This window comes from Meles meles, chromosome 9 (assembly GCF_922984935.1).
Source record: "Meles meles chromosome 9, mMelMel3.1 paternal haplotype, whole genome shotgun sequence".
In the NCBI taxonomy this organism is placed as follows: domain Eukaryota; kingdom Metazoa; phylum Chordata; class Mammalia; order Carnivora; family Mustelidae; genus Meles; species Meles meles.
This window is the reverse complement of record NC_060074.1, coordinates 109,256,404-109,272,193: the sequence shown is the minus strand read 5'-3', so window position 1 is coordinate 109,272,193 and position 15,790 is coordinate 109,256,404. Positions and strand designations below refer to the sequence as shown.

The 15,790-nt window shown below is 37.3% G+C and overlaps 1 protein-coding gene across 1 annotated transcript in view; it reads right to left on the bottom strand.

The window, feature by feature from the left end:
* CNTNAP5 (contactin associated protein family member 5) overlaps positions 1-15,790 on the bottom strand; it is an 848,385-nt gene that overhangs the window by 434,032 nt on the left and 398,563 nt on the right. Inside the window, exon 7 of the mRNA XM_046019554.1 lies at positions 289-432. Coding sequence (XP_045875510.1) covers positions 289-432 — 144 coding nt within the window. The remainder of the gene's footprint in view (positions 1-288; positions 433-15,790) is intronic.

Here is a 15,790-nt window from a genome sequence, read left to right as displayed (position 1 = left end):
TGAGGCTAACACAGGGTAAGCTGCAACACTGCCCACAGCTGGCACACAACTGATAGCCAGGAAAATGGAATTCTCTAGGTGCCTCTAATGTATTGTTCCTCCTGATAACGCAGTTCACACCGGCTCAGTTCCTGCCTTTTCTCTTGCTCTCCACTTTCACCTGGGAGACTGATAGGACCTCAAAGAATATAATATAAACACATTATAAAGAAGTTCAGGAGATGGAATGGGAAAAAGACTTACTCCAATGTATTAGAAACCACCACGCTGAGAAAGGTGTTGACTTACCACAGTGTAGATCTGATGCTTTCGTCTTTTAGCCAGGTCAATTATATTTATTCCATTGTAGTAAAGGTTTTCAATACATCCATGGAAGTTTTTCTTTAAAAAGGTCCCAGGTTTGCCTGGTACTGGAATTCCTCCAAAACTAAGCTTTATGAAGAGGGGGAAAAAAAAAATCAGCTCTTAGTCATAAGCCCTGAAGGAGTAGGAAAGAAAAGTAAGCGAGTGAATTTTAGTAGAGTCAATTGTATGTGTGAGCCAAGTGGCTCAAATAATTATAGATGCCACTTGATTGCACATTTAAAAGGATACTGATTAGCCCACATAAAAATAACTATAATTGCTTGCTTTTTAAGGGCTTATTTTACAAAACTATTTCACTTCCTTTCTGAACCTTTTTAATACTAAATAAAACAATAATTTATAGGAGGGAGAAATAAAAAAGTCAACAACTTTATATTTATCTCTTGTGCAAACATCTGAGAGTATAGCCAAATGAAAGGCAAGGGACAAACATAACATACCTCTGTTCACCTACCGAGAGACCTAGTTTAAAAGTCTGTGTTATACCAAATAATCCTATGTACTTGATTATTTCCAAATTATTTTCTGTAAAGATGGGAGATAGGGAACAATCCAAACATTCCATACAATTTCTTTAAAGGAAATAATCAAGAATTAATATGATGGAAACTTACTTAGTTGTCAATAATGGCGCTTATATGTGTGATAAAACAGCAAATGAACATAATGTTGATTGAGAAATCAAGTTATGATGTCAACAACAAAAAGCTATTTATACAATATAGACTTGGAGGAAATACACTGAACCGTTAATTGTGGTTGTTTTGGGAAGAACACGAGATACTCATTTTGTTTTTTTGTTTTGTTTTACTTCCATTTTTTCCAGTAAAATACTACAAATTGTTTTTGTAATATTAATACTATTTAAAGAACAAACTTGATTGGTTGTGAATATTCTTACCATTATACAAGAGAAACAGGATAGTTTCGATAAGCATGTTTATCGCAACAGGACTCAATGTATAAGCCAGGTTTCCTTCATTGTTTTGAAATGTTACCTTCAGCAAGAATTTAAACCATATTGATGCTTGAGTGTGTCTCAGGAAGATGTGTTCTCCCAACTAGAATGCCTTTGTTTTATATGAATAGCTACTCATATATCCAGGGGTAGTTCTAGATGTTTATTTTTCCCTCAAAAATTTCACACTATTGGGGCGCCTGGGTGGCTCAGTGGGTTAAGCCGCTGCCTTCGGCTCAGGTCATGATCTCAGGGTCCTGGGATCGAGTCCCGCATTGGGTTCTCTGCTCAGCAGGGAGCCTGCTTCCCTCTCTCTCTCTCTCTCTGTCTACTTGTGATCTCTCTCTGTCAAATAAATAAAATAAAAAATCTTAAAAAAAAAAAATTTCACACTATTATAGAAAATTGTAATGTGTGATAAGGGTTATTAATCCTGCTGTCTACTTTCACTTGCCATTGCTTTATTCTGTTAGGAGAATTATTTGGTATTTTGTCTATTTTATCTTAAAGTTGAATTTCAGAATTGTTTTACCTCAGATAGTCCATTGGAATTTTGATTAAGAATTTGTTATTTCCACTGACACATTTACTTGGACAAAAATGGATATTTCTGAAGTATTTCATCTTCCTATATAAGAACACAGTGTCTTTGTCTATTTTCAAATGTTTTTGGTGAGAACAATCATTAGGTTATCGTATTTTACCCTAGTTGATATACTCATCATTAAATTAATTCCTTAAATTTCATGCTTTTAAAATTTGCTATTGTATGGAATCCTAAAAAAAAAAAAAAGAACTCGTAGATAGAACAGATTGGTGGTTCCCAGAGACAGGGAGTGGGGGTGGAGGAAAGGGGGTAAAGAGAAACTCAAAAGGTATAAACTTCCAGTTATGAAATAAATGCAGTGTACAGCATGGTGTACTGTAGTTAATAATATTGTATTATATGTTTGAGGGTTGCTAAGAGAGTAACTTTTTTTTTTAAAGATTTTATTTATTTACTTGTCAGAGAGAGAAAGATCACAAGTAGGCAGAGAGGCAGGCAGAGGGAGAAGCAGGCTCCCTGCCGAGCAAGGAGCCCGATATGGGACTCGATCCCAGGACGCTAGGATCATGACCTGAGCTGAAGGCAGCCGTTTAACCAACTGAGCCACCCAGGCGTCCCTAAGAGAGTAACTTTTAAAAGTTCTCATCAAACAAAAATAAATTTGTAGTTATGTTAACAAGATGGATGTTAACAAGACTTATTGTGGTGATCATTTCACAATATATACACATATTGAGTCACTATGTTGTATACCTGAAATTAATATATGTCAAATACATCTCAAAAAATTACATTATTTATGAATTGTTGCATTAATTAAATATTGTGTCCTATAAATTACAAAATCTGTCCAAAACTTTTTAAAGAATCATTTATTTTAGAGAGAGCAAGAGTGAGCACGAGAGAGAGAGAGAGAGAGAAAAAGAGAGAGAGAAAGCGCAAGGCAGGGAGGAACAGAGGAAGAAGGAGAGAGAAATTCAACCAGACTCCTCGCTCAGGACAACGCCCTATGTAGGGCCCCATCCCACCACCCTGAGATCAGGGCCCTGAGTTCACAACCTGAGCCAAAACCCAGAGTCGGACACTCAACAGACTGTGCCATCCAGGTGGCCCTGTACACAACTTTTTAAACGATATTAAATAATCACCGTACAAAACTTTGCAAAAAAATTGTATTTTTATATATTTCCTGAGTACATAATACTGATTCTTACTCCACATCACATTAAAGAGATATCCTTCTACTCTTATTTAACACATACATAATTTATTTACTTACTTATTTGTTTATTTGAACTGAGAATTGAATGGTGTTTTATCCATCGTTTTTTTTCAGAAATCCAAATGAGAATACAGGGTATTTTGTTTAAAGTCCTGGTGGGTTCAATTATATTAAAAGATCATAAATTAATAGATTCTCTTTGATTGAACCACACATGTGCTCCATTTTCCCTGAAATACATGTGCTCATATTTTAAATAGTAAATGAATTTGAGCTCTAATTTTCTTTTCTCAAGTATTTAGATCAAGTCTAGATTTATCTCTGAGAACAACTATGGGAGTTTTATTTGATTCTATTTAAGGATGGCTCATAAAGCTTGGGGAATACTCGAAACTTAAAACACTAATGAGTTTTAGTTCAGAAAAATTTTTAAAATTCTTTCTTTGATAACTTATATAAAATCTTCCTTGTTGATCTGTTGCAATATTCAAATATTTTCAACTTGATTTATTAAAAAAAGATCCTTTTCTGTTTTCTAAATTGTTGCCATAGTTTAGTAAAAATTAAATTGAAAATTTGTTATTTTTACTTATTTTTACTAAATAAAATTTGTTAGAGAGACTTAGGTTCACAGAAAAATTGAAAGGAGGGTACAGAGGTTTCCCATACACTCTCTGTCCTCACACATGCGTAGTTTCTTTCATAATCAGCATCATTCACCAGAATGGTACACCAATTTCAATTGGTGAATATACACTGACACATTATAATCACCCGAAGTCCATAGTTTACATTACAGTTCACCCTTGGTGCTGTGCATTCTTTGGGTTTGGACAAATGTATAATGCCATGTATCTACCATTATGATATCATACAGAATAGTTTCACTGTACTAAAAAAAATTCCTCGTAGCTCTGCCAATTCATCCCTCCCCCGTGGCCCCCAGCTGTAAGCCCTGGCAACCATTAATCTTTTTCCTGTCTCCATAGTTTTTCCCGTTCCAGAATGTCATTCCGTTGGAATCATATAGTATGTAGCCTTTCCAGATTGGCCTATTTCACTTAGTAATAAGGACTTAAAATTTTCCCATGCCTTTTCATGGCTTCATGGCTCATTTCTCTTTAATGCTGAATATATTCCATCTGGATATACCGTAGTTTATTCGTCCATTCACCTACTAAAGGACATAATGGTTGCTTCCAAGTTTTGGCAACCATGAATAAAGCTGCTGCAAACGTCCCTGTACAGCTTTTGTGTGGACATAAGTTCTTAATCTTTCTTATAATTTTAAATATACAATGACACTTTTAAAAATGTTGGCCACCTTCCTCAATTTCTAAATATATTTTTGTTGCTCTACTTGCTTATGACTTAGGAAAATAAGAGTCACAGGGAAATACTTGAAAAAAGAGATAAAGACAAAAAACTCTTTTAAATAGCAAAAATTAGTGTTTAAAAGATTTGGGGTAGTTTTCTTTTTGCCTTTTTTTTTTTTTTTTTTTTAGAAGCCAAGTAGTATAGCGAATACTAGAGAATACTGTCTACTGCAAAATTGTCATTTTCTGTCACACTAAGGACAACAAAAGCTGTTTCTAGTCTGGGTGGGGGATGTTTGGAGAAAGTTGGTGGAGACAAGAGTATAATTAGACAGTGTATAGGCCCTGTTCTTTGATTCTCTGCTAAGGTTTGGGGGGATGTTCATGTTGATCACAAGACAGATTTTTGAATATATAGTTATTTCTCCACTCACTCCCCAAACAGTGACAGCTATAGTTTTTTTAGAGATGTCTCAAGTTCAGCAGGGTCCCAGAGCAAAAATTCTCCAGAATTGAGACAGACTATCAATGTCTGAGAGAAACAATGATACAGAGATGTCTGAGGGTTCTTCACAATGACCTGGTCACTCTAGTATAGTGGGAGGTAGACTGCTGAGGTCCCCTAGCCTATGAGAGCAGGATGCAGGATATGGATGGACGGAGGATGGTAGCTGGATCTGAAGGTCTGAGAGAATCCAAGTGACCAGACCTCAGAGCATGAGCCCATAGCAAGTAACATGGACAGCAGCCACAGAAGTCAACACTTTATCCCCAAGTCTCCCCTAGTGCAGGATAATACACAAGCCCTCCAGTCAGTGATCTGCCCAGGGAAAAGGAAAAAAGGGGGAAGAGGAAACATCAGGACAACCCGATATTTACACAGTGCACTAAATTTTAAACAGGCATTAACTAGTTATCCTTCATTATCAAGGTTAGATTTTTCTGCAGTCAGGGGAGCATGTCAAATTCAGCTGGGGAAAAGAAACATATTATGTCTCTGCACATTTGAGTGTGACTGTAAATTTTTGATGTATCTTATATTTTCAAATTTTTCAAGTGACTAAGAATTTGAGGTTATAATTATACTCTTGAATTATAGACAGTTTATTATCAGATAATTTAGAATGAAAAAATGCTTCATATATGGATTCCTTTCCTACACATATAGTATCAATTTTTTTCTAAATACTTCATGAACACTTGTATGCTGTATTTGTTATATATTTATTAATTTTACATTAATAATTATATCCCTCAAATAATTTACATTCATATTTTATCCGATTGATCAAAATTTGTGAGAATAAAAATTAAAATATTACTCTAAACTATGTTTCTGCCCATCAAGCCATCCACACTAAATTCACTCATCTGAATGACCTAGGATGGTCAAATTATTTTAGTCATTATTTGCAAAAATTGAATATTGGTCATTCTCAAGCTATTCCACTTAGTTCAGCTGGCATCTGATTGACTATCTCCCAAGTTTGCAACACTAGATTTTCTCCTTTAATGCTGTCCATTAATTCATTCAACTAGCAACGTAATTGGAAAACCAGTGATCACTTCTTTGAGTTTGGCTCCTGGGTCTCCATATCCTGGAATTGCCACACAGGCAGCTCATGTAAGGGTAGTGTTAACCAACATCTAATTAGTAAGAATGGAAAGTTTCATTTTGTATTTTGGAGTTATTTTTTGTATTTGATTGATTTTTTAAAAAAGATTTTATTTATTTATTTGACAGACAGAGATCACAAGTAGGCAGGGAGGCAGGCAGAGAGAGAGGGGGAAGCAGGCTACCTGCTGAGCAGAGAGCCCAGTGTGGGGTGGGGCTCGATCCCAGGACCCTGAGATCATGACCTGAGCTAAAGGCAGAAGCTTAACCCACTGAGCCACCCAGGTGCCCCAAGTATTTGATTGATATTTTACTTGACATATACATCTGCTAAGTATGGATGTTTTTAATTCGAAATCACACTGATTATTATTTTATAGTGACCTTTATCTTCTGATTTTAATTTTTACTTTCAGTCTAATTATTTTTTCCAATTTTGCATTTTCTATAAATTTAGTTGGTGTATCTTTGTCCCAAATTCCTTATTTTTACAAAAAAATAATTTTTGATTATTTCTGCAAAAGTATGTTTTTTGTAAACCATGTGTGTCTGCTGTTTGTTTTTTAGAGCAATGAGACTACTTACCACCTGATGAAACAGATAATTTTTAAGTTTTTTTTTTTTCGTTTTATTTATTTTTTCAGCGTAACAGTATTCATTCTTTTTGCACAACACCCAGTGCTCCATGCAAAACGTGCCCTCCCCATTACCCACCACCTGTTCCCCCAACCTCCCACCCCTGACCCTTCAAAACCCTCAGGTTGCCCCAACCTCCCACCCCTGACCCTTCAAAACCCTCAGGTTGTTTTTCAGAGTCCATAGTCTCTTATGGTTCGCCTCCCCTCCCCAATGTCCATAGCCCGCTCCCCCTCTCCCAATCCCACCTCCCCCCAGCAACCCCCAGTTTGTTTTGTGAGATTAAGAGTCATTTATGGTTTGTCTCCCTCCCAATCCCATCTTGTTTCATTTATTCTTCTCCTATCCCCCTACCCCCCCATGTTGCTTCTCCATGTCCTCATATCAGGGAGATCATATGATAGTTGTCTTTCTCCGATTGACTTATTTCACTAAGCATGATACGCTCTAGTTCCATCCACGTCGTCGCAAATGGCAAGATTTCATTTCTTTTGATGGCTGCATAGTATTCCATTGTGTATATATACCACCTCTTCTTTATCCATTCATCTGTTGATGGACATCTAGGTTCTTTCCATAGTCTGGCTATTGTAGACATTGCTGCTATAAACATTCGGGTACACGTGCCCCTTCGGATCACTATGTTTGTATCTTTAGGGTAAATACCCAGTAGTGCAATTGCTGGGTCATAGGGTAGTTCTATTTTCAACATTTTGAGGAACCTCCATGCTGTTTTCCAGAGTGGTTGCACCAGCTTGCATTCCCACCAACAGTGGAGGAGGGTTCCCCTTTCTCCACATCCTCGCCAGCATCTGTCATTTCCTGACTTGTTAATTTTAGCCATTCTGACTGGTGTGAGGTGATATCTCATTGTGGTTTTGATTTGTATTTCCCTGATGCCGAGTGACGTGGAGCACTTTTTCATGTGTCTGTTGGCCATCTGGATGTCTTCTTTGCAGAAATGTCTGTTCATGTCCTCTGCCCATTTCTTGATTGGATTGTTTGTTCTTTGGGTGTTGAGTTTGCTAAGTTCCTTATAGATTTTGGATACTAGCCCTTTATCTGATATGTCGTTTGCAAATATCTTCTCGATAATTTTTAAGTTTATTGTGCAATGTTTACTGTGTTTTGATGTTAACTTAGAAGACAGTCACTGAGATTATCTAGCTTCTCAAACTATGGCTTTGGATTACTTTCTATGAAGCACAGATTGCTGTTTTTTTTTTTTTTTCTTTCAACCCCAACTTGTTCTACATCTTGTTTACTTAAACTATTATTATTATTAATAATCAGTATACCAACTTTTTCCGCTTGACATTCCTTTTTTTTTTTCTAAAGATTTTATTTATTTATTTGACAGACAGAAATTACAAGTAGGCAGAGAGGCAGGCAGAGAGAGAGGAGGAAGCAGGCTCATTGCTGAGCAGAGAGCCAGATGTGGGGCTTGATCCCAGGAACCTGGGATCATGACCCGAGCTAAAGGCAGAGGCTTTAACCTACTAATCCACCCAGGCACCCTTTGACATTCCTTTTTAAGATATTACATTATGTGCCAATTTGTTGTGAAATTGCATAAATTTTTAAATCATGTCAGCATTTATCCTCTCCCTTTCCACAGTCAAGTGTATAAAGGCAATGTTTCAGGAACTTCTCTTACTGGATTCAAACCCAGGTCTGCTTCTGCTTTCTAAGGGGGCCTGGGAAAAATACCCAACTTCTATGGGATTCACGATCCTCATATTCAAAATGAGTATAGTAATAATACTTATGTCACATAAACAACTGAGCTTGACTGGGTAATGTGAGAATTAAAAACCTTCCTACACCTGAAGGATGGAGAATGGATCCTAGCAGACAGTGTTTGCTGTTAATAAGACTGCTTGCACTGTAGCACCTTCTCAGTTCAGAAGTTCTTCCAAAATGGTATTTTGTGGCATTATATTCATAATTTCTGAATAAAAACATATGGATAGTCATTCTTCTAATATTTTTCGGTCTGAAGGTTGTGATAGTATGTAATGATATTTTATTCAATGGCAGCTCAATTGAGTGCCTTTTCTTTGTTTTTTTTTTTTTTTTAAGATTTTATTTATTTATTTATTTGACAGAGAGAGACCACAAGTAGATAGAGAGGCAGGCAGAGAGAGAGAGAGGGAAGCAGGCTCGCTGCCGAGCAGAGAGCCTGATGTGGGACTCGATCCCAGAACCCTGAGACCATGACCTGAGCCGAAGGCAGCGGCTTAACCCACTGAGCCACCCAGGCACCCCATGCCTTTTCTTTGTTTTGATTAATAAACAGACAGACAAACATTCCTCCAAGGTTCTACAGAAGCCTCTATCTGGTTTTCAGATTTTCAGAACACTGGAACTTACTATGTTGTGTGCGCCTTTAAAAAAACCCAGTAGTCAGTTCTATCTTCCCATATATATTGGGCGGAAAGAAAAAGAAAGAGAGGCCATGCTAGAACTTCGTGGTCACTGTCTATATTCAATTTTGTTTTCAAATTTAGAAAGACTAGTAATTTTACAGTTGAGTGTAAAAGTCGGTATTACTTGTTCAGCAGGTAGGGGAGAATATCTTCTCAGGTTCATGTTCTGCATTTTTTTTTTAATCAGTTATTATTCTAAAAAGTACTGGTTTTGGTTTGTTTGGTTGGTTTATTTCCTTGATTCCCTGAATTTCAATCCTATTTTTTTAAGTTACTTCAGTTGTATGTCTTGTACAAATTACTTTTTATTGCCTCACATATCATTATTGTGTTTACAATTCCCCATGTATTTCCTTCAAACTCTAATGAGTGTCGTTGAATTAATCTTTGCTTTCAAGACAAACCTGGCTGAATGCCACGAACCTCTTCATTCACTAATTTCATTTTCTAGGATTCTGATGATATGATCCTGCCCATCCATTCAGACCCCAACATATTATACTGCAGGACAGATATTGATGATATTGCACAGAGATTATGTTTCAAGGTGTATCATCTGCATGATGTTGCCCAAGGGCCTTCAGGATATGGATCACAGAGCTGTAAACCCAACTTCTATTAGCTCATGGTCTCATATAACACCGCACAGTTGTTATAGTGTAAGGGAGCCAAATGCCCTATGCCAGTTCTTTCCAACTAGTCTTTAGCAATCTCACTTTTTTTTTTTCTTTGCTCAGTGGACATCATCTCAATGATGTCTACCCTGATCAACATATCCAAAATGGCAATCTGTTTCCCCTCATCTTTTTTTTTTAAATGATTTTATTTTGTTTTATTTATTTATTTATTTATAGAGAGCACATGCATGTGCCAGGATTGGGGGCACAGAGGGAAAGGGAGAGACAGAACCTCAAGTAAGCTCCATGCTCAGTATGGAGTCTAACACAGGGCTCAATCTCATGACCCCGAGATCATGACCTGAGCCCAAATAAAGTGTCAGATACTTAACTGACTGAGCCACCCAGATGCCCCTCCCTTCATCTTTGAACTTCCAATCCATGACCTAGACATATGTTTGTTCTTCTTTCCATTGCATGTATAATTTATTTACTTGTTATATTTACTGCTTGTGGTTTGTATCCTCTATGAAAATGCAAGCATCACGAGGGTAGGCATCTCTGTTCTTTGACATATTTGAGTTTCCCAAGTGCTTAAAATGATGCCTGATATATAATAGATTCTGAATAAATATTTGTTGAATGTTTTTAAATATCTCTCCAAAAATATTTCTCAAGGACACAAATAATATCTTATTCACTTTTAAATATTTAATGCAAGATGTATGATTCAAACATAATAAATCCAACAAATATTTGTTGAACTGCTTTAAAAAAAAACACTAGCAATTTACTTCTAAATTTGCTTTTGCCTTATTGCCCTTTTGTTTTGGTGAGTTTGGCTGCTTTCTTTGCTTACTTTTCTTGTTTGTTTGGTTATGGCAAATGCATAGTGTGTCTTTCATTGATCTTAGTAGTCAACAAAACCAGGTGTTAGATTGTGAAGTTTCACTCACAGTCTCAGTGTCTTAAGCAACAGAGTCCATCTGGTAATCTGATGGGTCTGCTGGTGTCACAGGTGAGCTCCAACTAGATGACTTCCAGAAGAAAGCCTGCTTTGATGTTAAATGTATGAGGTCCCAGAATCTGCCACTCTCTCTTCCTTTGATCTCATTCCTCTTCTTTGTCTGGCATTTGCTTCTATCTTTTTCAATCTTTGATGTTACTTCCATGGCAATGAGTTCATTCCTCCTTACTGACTGTTCTTCTGGCCCTGTTTAAATTTTGGAGTCTTCCTATTTAGAAGATTCCTTTTTCTGTCAGACTTGGATTTCTGATATTTTTGAAGTTTCTCATGTGTGAATATTTGTCTCACTTAACCTCTGATAGTCCACTTTGTAATACAAGGTGTATGAAAATAGATTCAAACAGCTGTCTTTTTTTTTTTTTTCGTTCTTTAAAACTTATACTGGTTTTGTGTTTGTAGAGCCATATGCAGAGTTCATGGCCTTTATGGAAGAAGAACCCATCACTGACCTTGGGACTGTTCTCAAAGGTCAATGAGTTTCTGCCATTTCAAATGAAACCAGAAATCCCAATTTTCTTGTGAAATCTCTTGATTTTTAAATATTAGCCCAAATTCAAATAGTTAAAAATGAAAAAAAGGAAATAGGCCAAGTGAGATGATAGCAGTCTTAACCTTCTCAATTTTATGGCTTTAATGGGTCACAATTTTATGGCTTCTGCTCTACTATTTGACTTGATCAATGACTCAGTTTGAAACTTCTTTGGAATGTCTGATCTCTTTAACCTAAAAAAAGCATATTGTGCATATGATGTCTTATTTTTGTCTGTACTTTGGGGTCACATATTGAAAGGTGGTAATTGGTTACATGTTAACCAAAAGTTACCTCTTCTTCATTGCTTCTATAACCTATTCTTTCACAAATTCCCAGCATCCCCTTATTTCTGGATAAGAAATGTCCTATGTCTGTTTTACAGTGGACAGAAGGTGAGCAATATCTGACCCAGACACAGCCCTGCATTGAAAATGAGGGAACATTTAATGGCATTTCTAAAGGCTTATTTATGTATTATTTTAGAGAGAGCACGGGGGAGGGGCAGAGGGAGAGGAAGAATGATAATCTCAAGCAGACTCCTCACTGAGTATGGAACCCGGCATGGGGCTTGGTCTCATGCTCTTGAGATCATGACATGAACAGAAACCGAGAGTCAGAAACTTAACCAAATGAGCCACCCAGGCACCCATACATGGACATCTTTTTACACATTCATAAACATCAGGGGCTAACACAGCCCAGTTGGTTCAACATGTATTTATAATTTGTTTTGTCTGAATGAACTTACAATAGTTTTACCTTGGGTTTTTATACAATGGGTTAAATTTTGTCTGTTTTAGCATTAAAATGGGAAACTCATTGGAAATTCTAACTTCAATATCCCCCCATATACCAGACACCCAGGCACCAACCTTTGACCACCACTTTGACCACCTTCCAGTTCCATTCTTCCTCATGGTGGAGTCAAGGAGAAACAGCTATAATGAGCTGCTACCACTCTTATAAACCATGATCTTCCTACACAGCACCCCAGAAATTCTTGCCTAAACAGTTCTGAAAGTGCTTTGAGTCCCTGATGGCTCTCTCCCCATCTGCCCTTCTCAGGATGGACCACAAGATGACAGGTCTGAGCCGTGGCCAGGGGGCAGCTGTTTACACCATGGACAGTGCTTGAACATATGGGATGTCTCTGGGAAGGTACATTCATCAAAGCAGGAGAATAGAAGATATTTTATTCAACAGTTTGTCAGCTTATTTGTAATCCTTTAAACATTTAAACTTAAGGTATGTGGACCTCAATTTGCATCTTGCCTCAGTCTCTACACATATTCAACTGTGGCCTGGCTAATTCTATAATACTTTATTGATGTTATAATAATTCAGCCCAAATTCAGCCAGACTCAAGATATCTTATTAGATGATTAAAACCTGCTACCACTCCACCAATAGCAGCTGAAATAAAATAAGGAGTTTTTTCATTCGTTCTTTTCGTTCATGTTAATAAAAACAAAAATTTTTTTTTTTTTTTTGCTTTGTGATATAATGGTAATACTGAAATACTTCCCTCATCATGATTTTATTACAGTTTGCCATTATAAAACTTGAGGAAACACGGAAAAATCCACAAATCACAACAATCTTAAATTTAAAAACAGAAAGAAGAATGACAGGGATTAATGTGGCTTCTAGTCTTGAATACATGCAGAGGCCAGAATTAGGACCAGAAACAGTGTTTATATCTTGACGGAGTATCCCTTTCTCAGAGGAATGTCTAGTCACCAGAAGGATCTCCTGCACAGATCTGAGCTCAAATCTTGTTTCTGTTACATAATAGCTACTGGGGTATGGGGATGGGGAGCCACCAACAGTCTCTCTTGTCTTGTTTTTTTTTTTTTTTTTTTTTTTTTTTTTGTAATGTAAGACATAATGATTTCCCTCACAAGGTAGCTTTAGAGGTAAAACAAAATCACAAAATACCAACAAAATAGTATTTCATATTTCCCCCTTTCAGTTTCTTCCTCTTTATTTCCACCTTGCACCTACTTATTTTCTTTTTCCTTATTTTATTTTCTTTCATTTATTTTCCTCTACATAGGCCTCCTACCTTAGCCTTCAGCTGAGTTTCCAAACGAAACAGGATCAATAACAATTACACTGCCACATGATCTGGAAAACCGTTTCCTTAGTGATCTGTGGTTATTTTGATCCCTAAATAAGCAGTTGTATTATGTCTGGCCAGTCCTTTAATCATGTCTGATTTCTACGAGAAGTGTCCTTTAGGCAATGTCAAGTAAGAGTGGTGGCAAGAGGTGGCCTTCAAGCATGACAGACCTAGAAAGAACTTCTTATGGAACCCAAAGTTGGTCATCAATTATCTTTTATAATTACAGAAAGAAACTTCTCTCATTTACTTAACATATATTCATGAACTGCACATTTTGTACCAGACATATTTCTATAAAAATAAAAGTGAAATAAAAATAAAAAAGAAAACGTTGGGGCGCCTGGGTGGCTCAGTGGGTTAAAGCCTCTGCCTTCAGCTCAGGTCATGATCCCAGGGTCCTGGGATCGAGCCCCACATCAGGCTCTCTGCTCTGCAGGGAGCCTGCTTCCTTCTCTCTGCCTGCCTCTCTGCCTACTTGTGATCTCTGTCTGTCAAATAAATAAACAAAATTAAAAAAAAAAAAAGAAAATGTCAACCCTTATGATGAGCTTGAATGCTATGACTGTGGTGGGGATAAAGAGATAGACAATTAACACTAAGTAAATTAAATTAAATTCTAAAGTGATAAGTGTTTTTGAAAAAAACTATGAATAAACACAAGTCATAGGTTGTAATTTTATCAGAAAATATAAGAAATATCTTTAAAGTCACATACTCTTTCTATTGCCTCAGTTTCTCCTTAAAATACTTCTATATATGGTGCAAAATTCAAAATGTTTTTAAAAAGTGGTTACTGTGGGGAACCTAGGTGCCTCAGTTGTTAAGCATCTGCCTTCGGCTCAGGTCATGATCCTAGGGTCCTGGGATCAAATCCCTCATCGGGGCCCCTGCATGGCTGGAAGCCTGATCCTCCCTCTCCCACTCCCCCTGCTTGTGTTACTCGCTGTGTCTCTCTCTGTCAAATAAATAAGTGAAACCTTTAAAAAAGTAGTTAGTGAAAATTAAGGGTTCCCTCTTCATTGAACTCATTCTCTTATGATCTGCCTTGTCTGTCCATTTAGTCACTTCCAGAGATTTCTGTCTACATGCTGTCTTCTGTCAAGTCCATGCTTCCGTTCCAATCTTAAACATAGATACTCTTATAATGCAGGGCATATTGTTTTTCTTTTCCTTTAGCAATTTATATTAGAAATGGTTCCACATCAGGGAATATAGGGCTGTCTCATTCTTTCTAATGGCTGCATAATACCTCTGTATAGCTTTGTCAAGCACACACACCAAACAAAGTGAGCCCAAAACCAAGACGTGACCGATCCACCTGTAAAGGTAAAGAAGCCACTTGTAGATTCAGATGGTTTGTGACTTATAAAGTCAACAAAGGCAATAGTAGCTAAATACTGCTGCCCACCTGTCCCCCGAACTGAAAAAATTATGCTTAAACAAGAACAAAACAAACAAAAAAAAAAAAAAAAAAGAAAAGAAAAAAAGGGAGGTTGGATGACCACAATATAAGCTGGGGGTTTCCTTGTTGCTATAGCTCCTACTATAATTATTTCAGTCACTAAATATGCAGTTGTATTATGTCTGGCCAGTCCTTTAATCATGTCTGAGTTCTACGAGAAGTGTCCTTCAGCTAGGCAATTCTTGATGACACAGCTCTATTCTGAAAGTGCAGGCAAAAGTGCTTCGTGCTTTATCAGAACCTATGAGGCAACAAGAAACTGTGTCATGACATCCTCCCAAGGGGCAGGTGCAGCGAATGGGAAACAGCCTAGAAGCTTCTAATTGCAGGCCTCCAACTTCTGGTGTTTCAGAAAGATCATAAAGCATGCTGCCGAGACTCAGATCAGCTACTGCGCAAAGCCATGGTTGTGTGGCCCATGTAGATAGTGTGAGGTCATCAGGGCACCACTGCAGAGCTGTTTCTTTAAAGAGTTTAGCATAATTCTTTCTTTTTAAATTATTTATTTATTTATTTGACAGAGAGACAGAGATCACAAGCAGAAAGAGAGGCAGGCAGAGAGAGAGGGGGAAGCAGGCTCCCTTCTGAGCAGAGAGCCTAATGCAGGACTCAATCCCAGGACCCCGAGATCATGACCTGAGCCAAAGGCAGACGCTTAACTGGGTGAGTCACCCAGGTGCCCCTAGCATAATTCTTAATTAACCCCCTTGTGAAGGCCTTTTGGGGAACTTCCACTATTTTATTATTCCTAACATTATGTCCTATTGCACATATTTACCTATGACCATAAGATAAATTGCTAGAAACAGAAGAGTTGGGTTGAAGACCACATGTTTACAATTTTGAAGACATTATTCTTTCATTAATGTAATATTAACCATCCCACTAACAATGGATGAAATAGCTCTGGTTTCTCCATACCCACGCCAACATTGTGA